The sequence below is a fragment of the Lepidochelys kempii genome, chromosome 3 (assembly GCF_965140265.1).
Source record: "Lepidochelys kempii isolate rLepKem1 chromosome 3, rLepKem1.hap2, whole genome shotgun sequence".
In the NCBI taxonomy this organism is placed as follows: Eukaryota; Metazoa; Chordata; order Testudines; family Cheloniidae; genus Lepidochelys; species Lepidochelys kempii.
In genome coordinates this window covers 82,675,516-82,697,320 of record NC_133258.1, presented here as the reverse complement: position 1 = coordinate 82,697,320, position 21,805 = coordinate 82,675,516, and the positions used below count along the sequence as shown (strand labels likewise).

Below are 21,805 nucleotides of genomic sequence, written 5' to 3'. Positions count from 1 at the left end.
AGGGTCACAGTCTACTGAGCCATTTTAATCATAAGCCAGCGAGGGAGGTGAGGAGAAGTTATCCTTCCTTACACAGTCTCTGTTGTCTCCCAGTCTCAGTGATTAATCAGGGGGCGAGGGGGGGGGGAGGAGCCCGGGCCCACCCTCTACTCTGGGCTCCAGCCCAGGGACCCTAATAGTATCAGCTATGGTAGCTGACCTTTTAGAAACATGACATGTACAATTCCCTGTGCTACTTCCCCCACAGCAACCCTCACTTCCTCAAGCTCCACTTCACCCTTACCTCAGGGCCTCCTTCCTTGTGCCTGATATGGTGTGTACTACTCAGCCTCTCCAACAGCGCAACTTCCTCCCACAGCTCCTGACATGCACACCCACCTGACTGACTGGGAGGCTTTTAACTAGTTTCAGCCAGCCCCTGATTGGCTTCAAGTGTCCTAATCAACCTAGCATTCTCCCTGACTTCTGGAAAGTTCTTAATTGGCCCCAGGTGTCTTAATTGACATGGAGCAGCTTCCATTTCACTTAACCTGGTACCAGGGATTTGTTTAGCCTGGAGCTAATATATCTATCTCCCCCTACTTTTCTATAGCCATCTGGCCTTGCCCCATCACAATATATATATATATACATATACACACACACACATATATAAAATAAATACACAAACTTTAAAAAAAAAAACAATTAGAGCTGGTCAAAACTTGCGATTTGCATTCCACAGGAAATTCTATCATTTAGAAATCTGGCTTTGTTCCAAATTGGAACAAAAACAAAACATTTCAAAACTGACCACAAAATGAATTATTTTTTAAAAAATTATTCAATTAAATTGAAACATTTCATCCCGATTGACTTTAATTTTATATTTAAACTAAAAATCAAAATGATATGATCCAATAAGATAGACAAAACAAAATCAAAACAAAATTTTGTTGAACAACGTTTTTCTGTGGCAAGTTTTGATTTTGCTGAAACATTTTCTGACAGAAAACAGCATTGTGTCAAAAAAATTTTGACCAGCTCCACCCCAACAAAACACTGACAACCAGACAGTGCTATATATCAGGGCAATCCTCAGATCAGTCTGGATGGTCCACCAGAAATCACCATCCCTGGAGGCAAACCCCAGCTATTCCTGATTGGACCTGTGAGTTTGGATCCTGTATAGTTTCTTCAGAGCTGTCTTCCCTCTACACTATGTGGGGGGAGTCGGTGATATGGGAGTTTTGATTCGAAGGGAAGCCAGTGCCCCCATCAAACCCACGGAGCCCCAGTTCCTATTGGATACCCCAAGATCATAGAACAAGTAGCAGCATGAAACCTAGATTTATGGAAGGGAAAGTAATCTGGTGCCGTACAGTTCCTGAACACAGGGCTGAATGCATCGTAATAGAGATCTCCCTCAGTAGACCACAACAGGCTCTCCTTAAAGAAGGTGCATCTTTGTGCCTTGGACTTCACCTGTTCTGTCTTGCCAAACAGCAGCAGAAGGTGATAAACCCTCAGGTAGTCTCTTGGGATGGAAAGGAAAAGTCTTCCTCATTTACAGACATGGGAGATAGAGAGCATGTGTAAGTGCTGATAGAGGGTTCTGTGGGAGAAACTGCTCACGGTTGTCCCAAAATAAACATTTAAAGCCGAGGTTTGTGAAAGAGGAGCACTGCTGCAACTTCACCACTAGATGGACAAGATCTGGTGGGTGACAGAAGAGGCATGGCTAAGCCCCAAAACCTTGGTGACATGTCTGGTGTTGGGACTGCTTCCAGTATCTACAAGATGTAATCCCACTAGAAACAGATTCGGAGAGAGGTCAGGAGCCAAACTATGTCATTCCACTGCATCATCTACCCTACAACAATAATTTGATACACATGGCCAGAATAGACTTCTCAGTCATCCAGTATTTTACAGGACTGATCCATATATCATTAACACTGCTTCTCTACTGTTACCTGTTCTTGAACAGATCCAGAGAAGGGGATTCTTCATTATTATGAGCAAAACGTAGCAAATGTACACCAGAATATTCTTCCATCCTTATTCTTACACTTCTTACAACTTCTTATTCTATCATTTTGTGGTAATGTCAACAATGCTTTCTTCATTTACGGTATATATCACTTCCCTGCAAGCTTTTATTTTCCAGAGTGTAGAAACTGGGCTCTGACCATTTCTCTTCCAGCCTACCCTCTAATGCTTGTATTATATATCACAAAGCTCTGTGTGTGTTTTCTCTATTTCCCTCCACACTCAAAAGTATCCTTCTTAAACTGTGAGGATTACATGTAACATTTCTGATATGGTCACAGCAGAGTGAAAAGCCATATCAGATTCCCCTAATTTTATATGAATTCTGTGTATTTATACAAAAACAGAATTGGCTTTTTTCACAAGAGTGCTACATTCCAAGCTTGTTTATTTTGTTATACATTGTCACTCTCTCTTCTTAAATTCACTGCTTTCTAGAGAGCTGACTCCAGTTTCTATCAGTATTTTTATTTCTGTTCCTAAAATCCATGTATTCAAATTTAATCTCATTTTATTGCATGCAGCCAATTTTGCTGCCCTGCTGGCTGTCTACTACCCAAATATTACTGATCAACATGCCAGAAGATATTGATAATGAAATAAAGTGAAAGAAACCTCTTACTAACAGAAAATAAAAAACAAAACCTGAAGCAAACAAGAATACATGAACTTAGGGCTTGAAAAATCCATTTACAAGTATAAAAATTTTCCTGGCAAGCGAGGAACCTAAGAGCAACTTCTGCTGCATCTAATCTTTCTTTTTTAGAATATTGTTTATTGTTGCAAAGATCACCATTTGAATGTAAACCAAACATAAAACAATGCAGTGATATCTTCCTACATTTGTGATAGACAATTCCAGTCCCCTAGTCTTACCAACCTACAGCAGGGTGAAAATTAAATTGAACCTTGTCAGTTTTTCCTGCTGCTATTCAGAAACTTGCAGCAGCACTGAAACTGATCAATCAGTTTTGATTTTGATTCGAGCTGTAAAGCAATTAAAAAAATTAATTGCAATTAATCGCAGTTAATAATAGAATACCATGTATTTAAATATTTTTGGGTGTTTTCTACATTTTCGAATATATTGATTTCAATTATAACAGAATACAAAGTGTACAGTGCTCACTTTATATTTATTTTTATTACAAATATTTCCACTGTAAAGAACAGAATAGTATTTTTCAATTCACCTAATACAAGTACTGTATTGCAATCTCTTTATCATGAAAGTTGAACTTACAAATGTAGAATTATGTAAAGTGCCAGTGTAAGACAAGCCCTCAGTATGTATTTCCAACTTACCAACGTTGATGTTTCAAATTCCAAGAGGCAGCGTTACAGGAAGGAAATAGTAGTCAGGACTTCTGGGCTTTATTCTCATCTTTGCCATCAGTTCACTACATGACCCTGGGCAAGTCACTTACCCCGCCTATAGTTTACCCGTTATGGTACTATAAAGCTCCTCAGAAAAAGTATAAAGTATTGTTATTAGCCCTGGAATTCCGTTTTTTCCCCCAGCTGCTTCACTATTATGATATGAGAGGACTGCCTGTGCTACTGCTGCTCATAGGAATAGCCCCATGTATAGTCCTTACGATTGGAAAGAAAAGCTTGAAAACATGGTGTGACAGAATATACCCATGTCCACTATTGTAGAAATCTTTGTACAAGGTATGCCTTGTGAGGTGTTATTTGAAAACTCATAATTTGCTGGTCATTATTGTCCTGGTAAAATCCTGTATATGAATTTATAAGATGCCACTGTTTAGTGGTATTAACACAGGTTCCAAACCACAGCCCTGCCCAAACAGAAGTTGGCAAACAGGTCTGTCTCAAAGAAAATGTGTGCTCTGCTTAATCTGCATTTAAGCAGTAAACAGAGTCATCAAGCAGGAAGGGAGACAAAGGGTAAACTAGGTGTAAACAAGGCTGATGGGCCATTACATGCTAAGTGACCATTCTCTGGCTGGAAAGGGAGCAGGGGCAAAAAGAATCTACATTAAGGTCTTGTCTACACTATTGAGTTTTGTCAACAAAAGGCCGCTTTTGTCAAAACACACTACAATGCAACCTTTGGTGGCAAAAATGTCCTGTTTTGGCAACAAAATAAAACTACCCCGACAAAAGACAAGGCTTTTTGCACAAAATTTTTGTCAACGAAGTGCCAGTGTCGACGCCACGCTTGATTTTATCGCTTTAGTTGGCCCGCAGGAGGTGTCCCACAATGCCCATCCTGATCGTTCTGGTCAGCAGTTTGAACTCCACTGCCCTGCAGCCAGGTAAACAACTATCCACCCCTCCCCCTTAGAAGCCCTGGGAATTTTTGAAATTCCATTTCCTGTTGGCTCGGCATGGAGAGGTCTCATCACATCTTCACAGGTGACCATAGCGGCTTATTACAGCAAACACTCTCCCACTTGGACCACTGCAAAGCTGCTGGATCTCTTCCAGTATATGGGGAGAGGAGGCTGTGCAGTCCCAGCTGAGAGTGAGCCATAGGAATTGGGATACCTATGGGCTGATTTCTCGAGGCTTGTGCAAAAAGGGCTATGATTGGGACACGCTGCAGTGCAGAGTGAAGATAAAGGAGCTGAGGCAGGTGTACCATAAGGCGAGGGAGGCGAACCATCGCTCCAGTGCTGCACCTAAGACCTGCCAGTTCTACAAGGAGCTGGATGCTATCCTCAGTGGCGACCCCACCTCCACTGCCAAGAGCCCCATGGATACTCTGGTGGGCCTGGAGATGCTGGAAAGAGGACCTAACCCGAAGGACGAAGTCATTGATGAAGAGGTGGAGTTAGACAACAATGTGGAGCTCCTGGCAGGGTCGCCTGGTGGGGCAGGCAGCCAGAAACTGTTCACCTCTCCGGAGGTGTCTACCAGTCTCAGCAGTTGCTCTCTGACGAGCAAGATGCAGGAGAGGAGATGCCTGGTTAGTGGCTGTGGTTTGTGTAGTGTGGAGGTGGGTTCAGGGTATAGAAATATACAAGGCTGGCTTGTTTCCGTGTGCTGGACTTTCCCTGGTACAGCTAATCAGCACAATAGAACAGGGTGTTGATGCATGCTGAGATCTTTCGAGAATCCACCAGAGAGATCTCTAGGAAAGTTTCCTGGAGGTACTCGACAATCCTCTGCTGAAAATTCCTTGGCAGAACTGCTTTGTTCCTTCCCCCATTGTAGGAAACTTTCCCGTGCCATTCGGCAATCACTTGTGCAGAGACACAAGAGGCACAAAGGCAAGCAACATAGGGACCAGGGCAGAAGCCACAAGCATGTAGTAGATATGCCTTTGCTTCCCTGCTTACCTTCAGAAGTGAGATATCTGCTACAATGACCCCCGCCTGTGGAAAAGTGTGGGATAATTTTAGAATTTTTTTCTCTAGTTGGCTGCACTGCAACCCTTGCAGAGTGCTCTATTCCCATATAGAGTGGCCTCCCACCCCCAACCAACACTCATCATTCTTTGGGTGTTCGCCGAGATGTGTGCTTGCCAAGGGTCAGTGAGAAAGTGATTGTTATGTTATCAGAGTGACATGAGTGCTGTGAGTGAACTTAACAATCATGCTTCTGTGCATTGTTCCTTGTGCTTCAGCAGATGTGGCCTTGGGGAACATCCCACACACACTTGCCGAGTGTCTCTGCCAGATAAGAAAGTGCCCAAGATGGAGCAAAGACGACATATTCTGGGAGGTTCATTGCAGGTCTCCAATGCAGAGAAAAGGGAACACAAGGAGTGGAAAGACAGGACAGAAAAGAAAATCATGAGTTTGTTAAGGATGCTACTGAGCGGATGATTAAAGTCATGGAGGAGCAAACGCAGATGCTGAAGTCCTTAATAATGCTGCAGACTGAGCAGATGCGTGCCTGCCGTCTCCTGCAGCATATTCAGAACTCTTTTCCATGCCCCCTCCCAAACTCCGTCCACACAGTCCTTTCCACTTTTTGAGACTTCTCGTTTTCCCGTTCACTCCACCCCCTCGGACAACTTTCAAAATGACAGCTAGACCTAAACACAGCTCTGAGAGTCTGCCCGTCCCTAGTACCTCTTTTCCCTCCAAGCGTTTGCGTGTGTGTTGTTTCTTGTGCAATAAAAGCAAAGTTTTTGAATGGTAACTCATCTTTATTTGCTTTCTACAAATTGAGATAGCAGGCACTATCAATACCTACACAGGCAGTTTCATTATTTGCTTACTAGAATTTAAGGCCCCAAATGTCACCATTGTTTCCTAGGAAAACTACATATAATGTAACACTGCAGCACCAATCACAGAGATATACATTACTGGTTCTCATTTTCAAAGTGTTGCCTCAAAGCTTCCCTGATTCGAATTGCCCCCCTATGGGCCTCTCTGATAGCCCTGGTATCTGGCTGTTGAAAATCAGCAGCCACACCTGAGCAAACCTTTCACCCTTAGCTTCACAAAGATTATGCAATGTACAACACATGGCTATGACCATGGGAATATTATCCTCATTGAGGTCTAACCTGTCATAAAGGCATCGCCAGCACACCTTTAATCTGCCAAAGGCACATTCCACTGTCACCTGTCACCTACTCAGCTTATTGTTGAACAGCTCCTTACTTCTGTCCGGGTTTCCTGTGTAATATCCCCCACTACAATCTTCTGGTCTGGAAAGAAAGACTCCACTTGTAGCTTTCTATACAGGCCAGTGTCCCTGAAGATGCATGCATCACGCACCTTCTTGGACCAACCCACACTGATGAAACGCCCATGGTGATCCACAAGCACCTGCAACACCATGGAGAAGTATACCTTCCTATTGATGTACTCTGTCGCAAGGTGGTCTGATGTCAAAATTGGAATGTGTGTGCCATCTATCCACCCCTCTTTTCCCATTTCTGAAAAACCGTCCGCTATTTCACGCACATTTCCCAGAGTCACAGTCCTTCGTAGCAGGATGCAATTAATTGCCCTGCATACTTGCATTAACACACCCAACAGTCGACTTCCCGACTCCAAACTGATTCACAACTGGCTGGTAGCAGTCTGGAGTCTGGAGCAGTCACCAGCTTCCACACAGCGATTCCCATTCTGGTGTCCTTATGCACACAGTTCCAGGAAGGTGGCTTTCTGCATCCAAAAGTTCTGTAGCCACTGCTCGTCATCCCAGATCTGCGATATGATCCCACCATTCAGTGCTTGTTTCCCGAGCCCAAAAGCGACGGTCCACCGTCGCAGCTGTTCCGTGAATGCCAAAAGCAATCTAAAGTTGCTCCTGTCCTTAACACACAGCATGTCAGGCAACTGGGAGTCTTCTTCGATTAGGAACTTCGTGATTAACTGCACTGCCATCCGCAATGTCTTCATGACAGTGATCAGAGCATAGGAGAGCAGTGCGGGATCCATCCCTTCCCACAGAGATGGCGGGGTGAACAGCAAACAAGGGCCGTTGAAAAATGCCATGAAAGAAAGCTGGAAGCCAATGGAATGCTGCGACAGAAAACAATGTATCATGGGACACTGAGTCTGGTCCCAAGATGCACCGCAATCCCCTCTGCCCTCCCACAAGACCTAGCAGCAGAATGTGTTGAGCTGGACTGTGGGATACGTACCCACAGTGCATTGCTCACATTGTCGATGACAATGCCCCAACTGTGGACACACTTTGCTGACAGAGGGAGACTGTGTGAATATGCAATACTGATTTTTATTATAGCACTTCTTGATTGTCGACATATCTTTAGTCGACAAAACTCTGAAGTGTAGACAAGGCCTATGACGCCCTTCCTCCTCTCTCTCTGTCCATTGATTTACTGCATGAGAAGGAACAAAGGAAACAGCCATTAAACAGAAGAATGAGTCCTGGCCTAAAAAGTTTGGCCAGTAAGCCTGTTGAGGACCTGTGGTAAGAAAAACTTTGCTTTGAATTTAACATAGTTAAATTAGGCATTAGTTGCATTTTATCTCTATTTTTCTTGTAAACATTTCGACTTTTATGCCTCATTACTTGTATTCACTTAAAAAGCTCTCTCTTTGTAGTTAATAAACTTGTTTTACCTAATCCAGTGTGTTTAAACTGAAGTGTATGGGATACTCCATTTGGGATAACAAAATGTGTGCATATTATTTCCATTGATGAAATAACAGATCTATATACATTTCTATTATCCAGAAGGCTGGGCAGTACAGGACATACACTTCTTGGGGGAAAATCTGGGACTGGGAGTGCGTTGGGGTCACCCTACAGTATAATTCAAGATACTAAGAGCCTAAGTGTGGATGGCTGGCTGCAGCCCAGAACTGTGAGCGACTTGCATGCTGGAGGCTGTTCGTGAACAGTTCAGGTCAGAGGCTGCAGCAGCAAAGCTTTGTAAAGGGCACCCCAGGTTGGAGGGCAAGGGTGACACAGCTACGCATTAGTCTGGATTGTACTCTGGTTGTGTCACATGGGACAGAGCATAAACCAATGTAATGATGGATTCCCAACTCTGCAAAAACCCTAAAACAATAGGTCTGAGAGGGAAGACCCTATTGATCTCAATGCATTAAGGCTGTGTCTACACTATAAAATCATGTTGACCTAACTTACATCGGCATATAGCCACCGTAGTTATTAAATTGCGAGTGTGTGCACACATTTGGCTCCTTATGTTGGCAGTGCACGCCTGCATGAGGAGCACTTGTATGGAATTTATTGTCAGCATGAGGCATATTGGGACAGGTCCTGAAAGCCAGTAACAGTCAGCATAAGCAACACAATGTCTATGCTGGCACTGCATTGACCTAATTATATCTACACTGCTTGGAGAAGTGGTGCTACTACATTGGCATAGAGATGCACTTACATCAGAGGAAGCCAAACTTAAGCAAAGACACTTCCACAGCTAGGTCAACACAAGGCAGCTTATGTCAACCTAGCCCTGTAGTACAGATCAAGCTTAAGTCTGTAACTTAAAAGGGTCAAGTTAAGTAGCAACATTGTTAACTATTCCAAAGCTTATCGTTTTTAGTATGAACATACAGCTCATGTGTCTTCCCATAATCCCAAACTGCTCTCGTTCCTCCACTACGGCAAAAATTTGTACACAGCTGCTAAAGCCTCCAGATTTGCTCCTGACAAATTTTATAAGGCAGTCACATGATGGCAGCCCAACCCCCCAAAAATATTAAATAAACTAAAAAAAACCAAAAATGCTGGTAAAGTAAATTGAATGTAATATCAAAATAACAGTGACTACTTAAAACCCTCCTGAAAGCTGGAGCAACTTGGAGATCACAGCAGATCCTCGGATGACCTAGGCCCAGGACTGCACTCCTGTCCACCCTTCCCCCTCTCTTCTTCTTACGTTACACCCAGGCTTGGCCAGCTTTGGATCGGGCGTATGTAAGTATGAAAGTGGGTTAGAGTTTGGTGCACTAACGCTTTCTTCCTTCCTTTAAGTGATGTGAAAGCATTTCCAGCACTCTCCGCTGTTATTTTATTATTTTATCAATAAAGCTTTAAAATTTAAACCCTTGGCGTGTTCCGTTATCTCCTCCCTTAATGATCCTGTGGCCTCATACTGATCACCTGATGCTTCAGGCAGATTGGTAACAACAATCTGTTTTGGTGGAGAAATGTGGAGGGGAGGAGCCCTGCGGAGACCACCAACTGTTTTGTCCTTGGTATTTCATGTTTTCTGTGTCCGGCACTGTTGGTATTGCATGTTAAGGATTTTATATGATTAAAGGTGGCCCCACCCTCAGTCATAGCAGGATTGAAAACCGGAGGGAGGTTTAGCATTCCTCTTTCCACCCCGATCGGCGGTGGAAGGGTGCAGGTGGGTCTACCCCCGGTCGTAAAAGTACCGGACAATGGGAAGAGGGCTTAGAGTCCCTCTCTCCAAACGGAAGGGATAATCCTCGGTGCATGAGACCTCAGCTGTAGTATAACTAAGCAAAAAAGAAAAACTTAAAGCTCCTCACTCTGTCTGCGAAGGGTTTGGGATTTAGTGCATAAACCCTCGGTGGTAGAGGACCGAGTAATATGGAGGGAGACTTAGCGTCTCTCCCTCCAGCCCAGGGGTGAGCATTGCAAGTCCCAGTGCTAACGTGGGCAATGTAAAATCTCAAGTAATTAAAAACACCTTAAGAGTGGTACTACCAAATTGTAATAACATGTTCAAAAAACAAAGGGTATAGCTCGGGACTTGGGTGTCCTGCAGTCATGGGCGATGGCGTCAATGGTGGGTTCATGGCTGGACGCACGGGCATTAGGGGGCGCGGACACGGAAGTCCGGCTGCTCGGCCCGCTGGTGTCATGGAAGTCCGAACCATGGGAGAGGCAGCAAAGAGGGACGAAACCCTGATGCCTCTTTCAAAGGGGGGAGAGAACCTCTCCCAGTTGGAGAGGGCTCTCACCAAGGTGGGATACAATCCCTGGAGTTCTGTGGCGGAGCTTCAAAAAAGCGTACATACTAGGCAGGACTTGTTAGACCTGTATGCCAAGTATAAAAAGCAAAAGGGTAAAAACCTAGCAGCAGCTGTGGGATTAATCTAAACTGCAGCGGCCATGTGGTATCAAATGTTGTTGAGACAAAAAGAACAGTTGGGGAAAAGGTGTGTACCTGATTGCTTAATTTTTACCAGCAACTAAAAATGCAAATTACTAACCACGCTGCAACAAGTTGCAAGCCTTAAAACAAAACTTCCAGATGAAAAAGGCAAAACGCACCTGCCTGGAAGCACTGGCTATGCAAGTACCAGTCCTTCAAGAACTCGTTGAGGATTTAACCATTCGTACGCAAAATACACCGCAAAGGCAGTGTGCTCGCCATAAAAAAAAAATTAAACAGTTAAAATGCCAATTGGCCGTGCATTCTGTCCAAGTGGCAAGCCTCACGAAAAATAAATCAGGTAACCCTTGTAAGGGCTTTAATCTCTCCCTCTGTGAGAATCCTCAATTTTGGGCAAAACCTTGTTGCACCCCCATAGCAGCCCTCATTAAAACTAAGGAGAGGTCCATCAAACAACTCCAGGATGGGGCTTGGGTCGAAACTCAGAGTGTTTCAGCCAGAATTCAAAGTCTGCTGGGCCCGGCTAACATCTCCATGCTGGCTCGCGAGTTTGGCCGGTTTAAAATAAAAAAAGCTGCTACCTGGCTTCTTTCCTTCTAAAATATCATACCTGTAAATAATTTGTCCCAGCAAAAAATTAAGCGGGTGCTCACCGCTGCCAGTTCAAAGCTGGCCTCCACCCTAAAAATCGCAGTGGGTCAGCTGCAGGGAGAGGGGTTGCTTGTTGTGCAAGCTGTGGCGAAAGTCCTTCTTTCCACCCAAGAAAAATGAAAATATCTGTCAAACCTGGACCAGGCCCTGGAACAAACCAGGTTAAATTATTTTTATCAACAACGTTTAATCGCGCTGGTCGTGAAGAAAATCCAGCCAGTGACCGCAGCACAGTGTCACTTGTCCCAACGTCCCTGAACCATTGCTCAGTTACAAAAGCTTACAAACGGATAAATAATTGGTGAAGAGATAAATTGGGGTTTTGGGCCAAGGACAAACCTGTCACCTGGAAGGCATTAAAAAAATAAAATTATGCAAATTGCTAAGCATTTCAAAAAAACAATTAAAAGGGTAAAGGTGGCAGCGCTCCAGGCCACCCAAAAGGTGGAAGGTACCCCCACATATACTAACTGGGTACCCAGGAACGGCGAAACAAAGCCAGTTAAAAGCCAATCAAACCGGCGCCCCAAAGAGGGCCAGTCTTTGCCACTAACTAAGAAGAAGGTATATAAAACCAAAATGGCAGTCCGCAAGCTTGGAGCTCCCTCCGGGCTCTGGCAGAGGATATGAACAGATGGTATAAAAAACCCACTTTAGTGTTAGTAAAAAGGCTCTTGGCCCTCTCGGCCAGGTGGGATGAATGGGCCGCCAGCATCTCCAAAACCCAGGCCCACACATTGGGTGATATGCCACCCCTGCCCCGGCCTGTGGCAGCAGCCACCCCTTCCGCCCCATCGGTGGAGAATTATCGCCAGCTCCACAAGCAACTCCCGTGGGCTAGGAACCCCAGGGAGGGCTTCAGTTAGGGCAGCCCCATTGTCAGCCAGGCGTCCCGCTGGCAGTATCAGGGTAAAGGAACCTAAAACTCCAACCGCCGCCCCAAAATTGCTGTTGTAGTCATTCAGAGTCCCTGCATGGCCCTGTTGGACAATGGGGCTGGTATAAATGTATTAAATTTTATCCCTGCTAAGGGCAACCCAGGGCCTCCTACCCGGGTCTCTGCCTTCAATTCGAAGCCGCAACAGCAACTAACCGGGAACCAAGTCCCAGTAACGATTGTAAAAACAGTTTTACATGCCTCATTTACCATTAACCCCTCCTCTATAAAAAAGGTAATTTGGGGAATGCCATGAATGCTGGAGCAGCGGCTGTGGTTTAATCCTTACGATCAAGGGGGCACACTATGGCAGGAGAGGGGCATGCCCCTGCCCCGGGACGAGGGGGGTAGGTTTGCCACCGCCATATTGGCAGCTTTAACTGCAGAGGAGGCGGCATATTGAAAACAAGTGGTGCCAGGGGTCTGGCAAACATATCCCTCCAAGTGTGGTAGTCATAAAACGGCGCTAGTGGAGGAGATGGAGTCCCTGGTTCCCCTGCAACAACAACATCCTTATTCCAAAGCAGTGGAGGAGGTTATTGCAGGGGTAATTGCCAATTTGAAAAGACAAGGGGTGCTGCAAACTACCCATAGCCCCTTTAATAGCCTGGTCTTTCTGGTAGTAAAGGCGGGAGGGCAGGCCTAACGCCTTACCGTAAATTACCAAAAAAATAAAGCAAAACACCCCCATAATGGCACCAGTAGTCACTTCAATGCCTAAGGTCTTGCTCCATGTGCAGCCACAAAACAAATGGTTTTCAGTTATTAACCTAGCCAACTGCTTTTTTGCCTTACCCCTTACCCCTGCCTCCCAAGACCGCTTTGCATTTCAGTTTAGGGGAAAACAGTTGACTTTCACATGCGTCCCCATAGGATTCCACAATGCCCCCTCCATCACCCACTAGCATGTGGTGGCTATGCTAGATGAATTGCCCCCGAAGGTCCGTTGCCATGTCATTTCATACGTGAATAATTTGTTGGTGCATGGAAAAACAAAACCCCTGGCACAAAACTTTACGAAAACAATTCTAAATAAAAAACTGGGTTCAAGGTGTCATTAAAAAAGGCACATTTGGTCCAGCGGTCAGTCATCTACTTGGGCATCACCCTGTGGGAAAGGGGCAGGCTAGTAAATGTAGCCAAGGTCCGTGCATTGTGTAAGATGAAAAAGCCCACCAACTTAAAACAATTGCGCACTATTTTCGTGGGCTTTAACTTTATTCGAAACCATATTCCCAATTTTGCCACTCTCACTTGTGGGCACTGCTTAAAAAGAGGGCTCGTGGCACTGGGGCGAGGAACCACAAAAAAACACCTTTAATGCCTTAAAGCGGGCTGCCGTGCAAGCACTGGCCCTCGCTTTCCCAGGCATTGCCAAGCCCTTTTACCTTTGGCTGTCCTGTGGTCCGGAGGCACTGGGGGCCGTCCTCCTTCAAAAAATCACGAAGGGTCTGCTAATCCCAGTTGCATACAATTCCCGGGCGCTACAGCAGCCAAAGATAAAATATAGCCCCTGTAAAAAAAAAAAAAAAAAGCTTGGCGGCGGTATGGGCAGTGCAAACTTTCCAGGCATACACTGAAGGAGCACCAATAGTACTGCAAACCCCGCACACACACTTAAAATACATTTTAACCGGGTCCAAAATGAGTTCAGTCTCAAACACCCGCTTGGCACAGTGGACTCTGTTTCTCACTCAAAGGAGGGTGGCCTCAAAAACTCTGCAGTCCCCGGACCTGATCAGCACGGCCCTGGTGAAACGGTGCAAAGCATTCCTGCAAGGTTGCCAAGCGGAAATGGACAGCTGCCTGGGAATGGGATCCCCTCCCAATCCTTCACAATCCAAACCGGGCCAATCATTTATGGTTTACCAATGGCTCCCTCTTTTTCCACCAAGGGAATTGGTACGCCCAGTGAGCAGCTTTCAGTGGGGGGGATGGGGGTGAGCCTCACCAAAAACGTAGCGCATGGCTCAGCACAAAATGCCAAAATAAAGGCAGTGCTCCAGGTTCTAAAATATAACGCTCAGTTGGGGGAGAACTGTGCGGTATACCTCATTCCAAACAATAGATATGTGGTGCAGGGGGTATCAACGTATATGTTTTATTAAAAAAAAAATTAAAACACCGCAAACCGCAAGCCCATCAAACATCAAAAAAGTGGCAAAAAATAATGGCATTATATAAAGCACAAAAGGGGAAGGTTTACATTGCCTGGCTAAAATCACATGCCTATAAGGATAAGGGATTACTTCATAAATAAAACAAACAAGTAAACAAACTAACTCAAATTTGTTCAACTAAGGTAGCAGCCTTAATCACAAAATTAGCTACCACCAAGCAAAACAACATGGTCTGGAAATTACATGAGTGGGCATATGAGGGGGTGGAGGAAACCCTATTCAAAGTCAAACAGTGGCACAGTGGCCAAAACAAAAACAAATGATGCAACTAATCGTAGAGGGATGCCTTAAGTGTGCCCAGGTAAAGCGAGAGGCCCAGCTCCCTGTTTTGCAGGGGCAAAAAACCCAAGGGGTATGGCACCATCTGCAAATAAATTTTACTAATTTACTACCAACAACATAAAAGGGATATAAATACCTCCTAGTAATAATTAATGTATTTTCTGCCTAAACAAAGGCATTCCAAACCCGGGTTAATACTGTGGCAGTGGGGCCAAAAAACTCTATAAGAAAATCTTCTGCCAGTATGGCACACCCTAAATTATGGTTTCTAATCAGGGGGGTGGCTTTTGAGGAAAAAGTCTTTAAATCCTTGCTGGCGGCCTTAAACATTAAGCAACAAATTCACATCAGTTATCGGCCACAAAGCAGTGGCACTGTAAAAAGGCAAAACCAAAATCTAAAAAATGCCCTCTGGAAAATGTGCTCTACTTCGAAAATGAACTGGCCCCAAAAGCTGACAACCATTTTGGCAGCTTTACGCAATTCAAACTGCCTAGGTACCGGGTACACCCCCTCCCATATTCTTTTTGGTTGTGGGGCAATCTATGAAAATGGGAGAAAAGCTCGCCCGCCAATTCACCAAATGGTTGGTATATTGCCCAGCTTAAAAAAAAAACTTTCTAAAACCCGTAAAGCAGTAAAGGGCGCTCTAAACAAACAAACAAACAAAGGCCAGATGCAAAAAAACCTTCAAAAAAAAAAACAACCAGGGGTGGCAAGTCAAAAATAAGGTAATGTTACAAAAACTGGGGAGAGGGGCCCATACCTTAAATGTTAAGTGGATGGGCCCGTACCCCGTGGTAAACTGCATTTCTCTGGTAGTTTACCAGCTGCAGCTACCCAGTAAATTAAAATGGGCACATGCCAACCAGCTTAAAACCTATGCTTCTTTCTCGGTTTCTAATCATAACGTCGTGGGCCTCAGTTGTGAACCAGCCACCTGACTGAACCATCCAGATTTCCATCTATCCATGGAATTATTTGAATTACAAACAAACAAACAAACAAAAAAGTACTTCCAAAGGCTCTCCATGGTTCGAGCCACCAATGGGGCTCAAGCCACAGTATGGCGCAAGGCTGGAGGGGAGGGGCCATGGGAACAATGCATAGTCCAAATAAACACCGTAGGGCCACAGAGAAATACGTGGTGGGTCGCCCCGGACCTTCCATGCATCCCCGAGGGACAAACTCTGTTCCCCCTGTGGTGGCCTGAAGCAAAATAAAAGCCTAAGGCAAAATGGAAGGCCCCTTGGCAAGCAATAGCCACCCCTAATCCCTAAACAAAATATTGTTGTTACAACCTCCTAAACCAGGCAAACAACATCCATAATAAAAGCCCAAACAAGCCATAGCAAAATAACTAAAGGCTTAGAGGATTTTATGTGCCTCAGTTTCCCCAATAGATGCACTTATAATATGTTGCTTTTTTTCCCCCTTTGCTTTGTTAACAGTGCAAGGCAGTAACAGCAAAAGCCCCAAAACACCCCAAACAAAAGCTGTGGAACCGCTCTTGCTGCTTTAAGCCTATGGAATTCGTCAGGGCAATACAGTGTATGTATGGTGGTACATTTCTATCGAAATCCTCGTGTTTCCGGCGCTTTCAGCCTCCTTTGTTAATTTTACTGTTCTTCAAAATTGGCCCTGGTGAAAAAAACAATCGATTATCCACTGGCAGGGGGGCAATTGTGGCTTAGCATCCTGGGAATGTGGCGTCACATATTACCTGGGCATTTTCCCAGGGGCGGCCCCCTGCCGAGAGCCCCGGGTCCCCTGGCCCTGTGTATCCCTCCCAAATTAAATCCCAAGCAAAATTAATCCAAAAAGGCCCTAAGCCACGCCAAACATCATCATAAAAAACAACATTACATCCCTGCACTACCTAAGCCCACCTCCTAAAAGGTGTGTGTCTACCTGGAAGCAGTGGCCCCTACCTTTAAAGGAAAAAAAAACCTCCATCCTTACTGCCAATGCTTGCGGTTCCACAGGGAGGGAAAAATCTAAAAAAAAAAAAAAAAAGGCTCAAATAAACTACCAATGGCAGGGTACATGGGCAGGTGTTCAATGTCACAAAAACATTCAATTTGCCATCCAAGTCACTGCTCCACATGAACAGCTGGCATAGGGATGTAGCTGCAATATTAGTCCCCGAACGGTGTAAGGTGCAACCTGACCCCCACAGTTCCACATGTTGGTATATCATCCACTCACACAGCCTGCCAGTGTAAAAAGGCACATATTACCTGCCTCAAACAATTTCCAGCCTCCCTTCTTAAATGTAGCCTCCTCCGCTTAGTCCCTAGTCTTCAAAAAATAATCCTAGAAAGGCACCTCCACCTCTCCCCTCACCAGCATTGGTGGCAGATGGCACCCGCCACCAACTAGGAGGCGGCCACTCAATGCTAAATCCTCCTAAATGCCACCTTAAAAGTATTAAACATTGACCTACCCCTACCACGACTTCAGGCAGGGCTGGTGTAACCACTAGGCAGACCAGTCGGCCGCTTAGGGCGCCAAGATTTGGGATGCCAAAAAGAGGTTCCCCCCAATTTTTTTTTTTTGCTTCATCCAAAATGGGACAGGGCGCAGTTCAGTCCTTTCCCCAAGCCGCCTTCCCCCATACCTGGGTCTCCCTCGCTCTCTGTCTTTTCCACACACTACATTGGGCAGCTCTGTCCCATTATGTGTGCAGGTTGCCTCATGGCAACCCAGTTGTGCACGCAAGGAGGGTTCATCTTTGTTCCTTTCTTCTTCCAGGGAAAACCTCTGCCTGGGGCAAATAAATCAAGGAGCCGGATCAGAGAGCTTGTCAGGAATGGTCTAGATCAGTGGCTCTTAACCTGGGGTGCATGCACCCCCTGGGGGTGGGAGATGTCTTTTCTGGGGGTGTGAGGCGTGCCAGATTTTTTTAGAAGGTAAATCATCGAAAACACAAATTAAGCACAGGCCCGTAAGTACAACTACTTTGTTTCATCAAACCTATATATTTATTAACTTTATACATTTTTTAACGATTTCTGTAATATACAAACAAAAAAATATATCTAGGTTTAAAGAACTGACCTACTTCAACAATTTTTTATAAGGGCTGTGAGAACATATTTTGAGAACCAAAGGGGTGCAGGCTGCAGTAAAGGTTAAGAACCACTGGTCTAGATAATACTTAGTCCTGCAATGAGTGCAGGGGACTGGAATAGAGGACCTCTCGAGGTCCCTTCCAGTCCTACGATTCTATATCCATGAGGAGATGTCAGAGAGACAGGCTGAGATTTTAGTTGAACAAGAGAGAGGTCCAGAGTAGAGAGGTAGGTCTGCATAAAGATGGTAGTTGAAGTTGTGTTTGTGGCTAAGATTACCCAGAAATAAGGTGCAAAGGAAGAGAAAGGAACCAAGAACAAAGCCCTGTGGAATCTCAGACTGAAAGTTGCAGAGGGTGGTGGTGCGGGCAGGGAGGGAGAGAGCAGGGGGAAGGATCCTCTGAAGGACAGACTGAAGGAGTGATTTCAGAGGCAGGAGGAGAACCAGGAAAGAACAGTCACAGAAGCCACAGGAGAACAAGAATCCAAGAAGAGCATGACTGACTATGTTAATATGGCTGACAAGTCAAGACAATTATGATGGAGTGCTGGGTTCTGAGCTTTGGCTAGGAAGAGGTCATTAGGGACTTTGCCAAGAGCAATTTCAGTTGAGTGAAAGGGACAGAACCAGGATTGGAGAATAGTCTCAGATAAAATTGGAAGAGAGCAACTCCAGACAATTATTGTAAACAGTGCATTCAGTGAACTCAGAGAAGAAAGGGGGAAGGGAGATGGGGCAGTAGTCAAACAGGCAAGCAGGGTCAATGGTGTGGATTTATTTATTTATTTATTGAGATGGGAAATACTAAAGCTTACTTGTATTGTGACAGGGAAAAGCCAGAGGAAAGTGAGAGGTTAATGAGAAGAGTAAGGGAGGGGAGGAGAGTAGATGCAAGAGAGACAGGATGGGATGCCTACAGCATACAGAGGGGTTAGAATACATGGGGCCTTGCTCATAATGCTTTCCGCTCAGGCTAAAACTGGTAGGTATAAAAAAGCATAACCCAACATCATCTTCATTCTGTTTCATTCTGAAAGGAGATTCACACGTGATCTCCTCTACTGCTATGGAAAAAAGGTATGAATAATAAGGAGGGGAAGAAAGAATTAAACCTCTGCTTGTGTACATATTACCCCTGTGGCTCAACAAAAGAAGCAAAATGAAATTAACAGGAATACAGTCAGTTACACCTGACTGCTGCTTCCCCCAGGCACTGTTGCAGAAATACTGGAAGTCAAAGCACAGATGCAGCAGAAAAGAAAAAAATGCTAAAATGGGATGGGTTGTAGGAACAAACAGAGGCTTGAAGAACAAATGTGGAGACTACAGAAATTTGGCATACAAAGCACCACTTGGTCCATCACATATCTGCACAAAAAATGTTCATAATGATGCAAAGGTAATCAAACTGTTTGCATTAGATTTCCTTTCAGCAAGGCTAACCGTTGTATGGTCTTCCACTATGCCAGTCTTCACTTGTGCAATGTGGACAGAAATTGCTGGTGTAATAACACCAGCCAAGCAAAGAGTCTACTTTCCCACAGTGCACTGATCATTACTTAGGTGGTCTGCCTGCTCTATTTTCTTTATGGCAATACACAGAGTCATGTTTGCAGGAAGCAACATACTGAACAAGTCATACTGCACACACTGCAGCTCATTTGCATATTATTTCACAGCAATCAACTTCAAGTATCTCCTATAAGAGGACTTCTCCCCATGAAGATATTCACAAATCATGATCAAATCATTTCTTAAGCTTCTCTTGGTTAAGTTAAACGGAGTTGAACTTCTTACGATTCTCACTGTAAAGCATGTTTTCCAGACTTCAAACCATTCTCATAGCTCTTTTCTGAACTCTTCCCTATTTTTCACAAGCACTGGATACAATATTCCAGGAGTTCTCTCACTAATGCTGTTCGCAAAGGTAATACTACCTCCCTTCTATTCAATCTTCCCCTGCCTATACATCCAAGGATCATGTTGGCCCCCTTAACCAAAGCATAATACTGTGGGAAGTCATGTTCAGTTGGTTTGCCTACCATGATTTCTAAGTCCTTTTCAGAATCAATTCCTTCCAGAATACAATCCCCTATCCCATAAATTTGATCTATCTTCTTTGTTCCTACATATATGTTACATTTGACTGTATACCTACACATGCTATTCATAGGAGCCCAGTTTATCAAACAGTTTACAGATTACTCTGTAAAACTGACCTGTCCTTATTCTTATTCATTACTCCGCTATTTAGTTACCAGCTTCTGTTCTCCAAACTCAACAGAGGGTGATGAAGAGTGCAGTTCCTCATCTCCTGCGGCAGCCCCAGCTGGTGATCAATCTGTGGCTCACTGGTCAATAGTCTCACTTTGACAACCTACCCATAGTTTGTTAGACCTGAACTTGCAGTTGGCAAACTATGAGTGATCACCCACTGAGGACTTACAGAGCTGGAGGCTTTACTGGCATGGAGGGAGAGGGGAAGGTACAAAACAGCAGGAAGCAGAGAATGCAGCCTCACTTAATGATCCATAACTGGATCCAGACCTGCAAAGGTATAGTAGGGGGATCAAGACAAGGGAGGCCCATGGCTGAGCCATTTCTAGGGAGGAGCGCTAAAGACGATAGGGCGAGGATCAGAGAGGAGACTCAACCAGTGAACTAAGGATGTTTGCCAGCAGAGGGAACTGTCAACTCTGACAGCTATTGATTATGTCAGTGGGAGATGACCATACTAGCATTCAGTTGATTGAGATGCCATCAGGGTCTTACCTCTACAAATTACAGGGGTAACTCAATGATTGCGGCTGCCCTGATAATCAGCTGAAGCATTTGTGTTTGGACACACGTGTATTTCAATCAATTGAGGGGGAGCAACTGGTGTTTATGCTAGTAAATTTCTCCAGTAGAGAGGAGGACTCCGAACATAGGAGTTTAGGAAAAGGGACCTCATCTCCTTATACGTCTGGGGCTTGGAAAATGTCCTCGCCCACATGCCAGAAAACTTCTCCTGGCAAGCAGGTGAGGGCAGGTACACGTAGCCATAATGGGACACTGAGCGAGAAACGTGGTTTGTTCCTTGGGAGCAGGGCTACAGCTGCCCACCAAGTGTCAGTTACACAGAGGCTCATTCTTTCCACTGCCGGGGGAAGGAGACACTGTCCTTTGCTCCTGGCTCTCTCTTTCCTTCTTGCACCAAGGAGTGAGCTGAGCCTCCCCGCCATTCTGCTGCTGCCTGCGGGTAGCTCCGTGAAGCTTATGCGTATCTGAGCAACTTACCTGCTGCTCAGACAAGGGAGAAGAAGCCCCCGACCCCACTTCCGTCCCAGCAGCCGCGGGGTGGGCAGAGGGCAGCGCCGCTCGCTTTACTCCCAGTCGCAGGGAAGGGAGCGCCGGGCGCCCCAAGCCTATCAGACCCCCAGAGCCAGGGGAGCGAGCAGCAGGGACACACCGCAGCGCTTCTTCTCCCTCCAGCCCTGGCGGGGGAAGGCCCACGTGGGGGTGCCCAGTGCCTGGGGGGACCCCGCGCAGAGCATCACAGCGCGGGGCACCCCCGGCCCATCAGCCTCCCCGGCGATACGGGCAGAGCTGGCGCTGGCCCGGGCCTCCCAGGGGCGAGGCGGCGCCGCCTGCACCCAGCCCGGGCTCCCCCCCTTTTGCGGCCGGCACTGACCTCTCTGCGGGGCCGCGGCCCGAGCCGGCAGCAGGCGGGCTGCGTGTCTGGCAGCGGTAACCAAGGGCGACACGGGCGCCGCCATCTTCCCGGCAGGGTCGGTCCTCCCCCGCCCTTCTAAGTAACTTCACTCAGAGCCTGGAGGAGAAGCGGCCAGAGCCGTCCCCCGGCCGGGTCGCTGCCGCCGTGCGTGACACGCCCTCTGCGCGAGGCAGAGGCCGAGCTCGGCCCCACCCTCTCTCCCTCCGTTCGGGGCCGAACCGCATCCCGCAGGGCCTACAAGCCCCAGCATGCAACGCGCCACCTCCGCCCGCCAAGCGACCGGGAGCGATGCGTGCTGGGAAATGCAGTTTATTCTGGGCTGCAGGAGGAGCTGGGCGGGCAGCTCCTTCGTGGCTGGGCCCGAGGTGAGGCGCGTCCCTGGGGGGCTCATGGGCAGCCTTCTGCCCGTGCAT

The 21,805-nt window shown here is 46.0% G+C and overlaps 1 protein-coding gene across 2 annotated transcripts in view; it reads right to left on the bottom strand.

Annotated features, from left to right (window-relative positions):
- The window catches only part of AFG1L (AFG1 like ATPase), a 136,082-nt gene extending 114,502 nt beyond the window's left edge, over positions 1-21,580 (bottom strand). Inside the window, exons 1-2 of one of the 2 annotated variants that reach the window (XM_073336943.1) lie at positions 21,351-21,580; positions 16,534-16,599 (exon numbers count right to left, since the gene is read on the bottom strand). In XM_073336943.1, coding sequence (XP_073193044.1) covers positions 16,534-16,599; positions 21,351-21,435 — 151 coding nt within the window. In that variant the 5' untranslated portion in view covers positions 21,436-21,580. The remainder of the gene's footprint in view (positions 1-16,533; positions 16,600-21,350) is intronic. The other variant, XM_073336945.1, reaches the window with a different exon arrangement.
- Between the last annotated feature and the right edge of the window lie 225 nt (positions 21,581-21,805).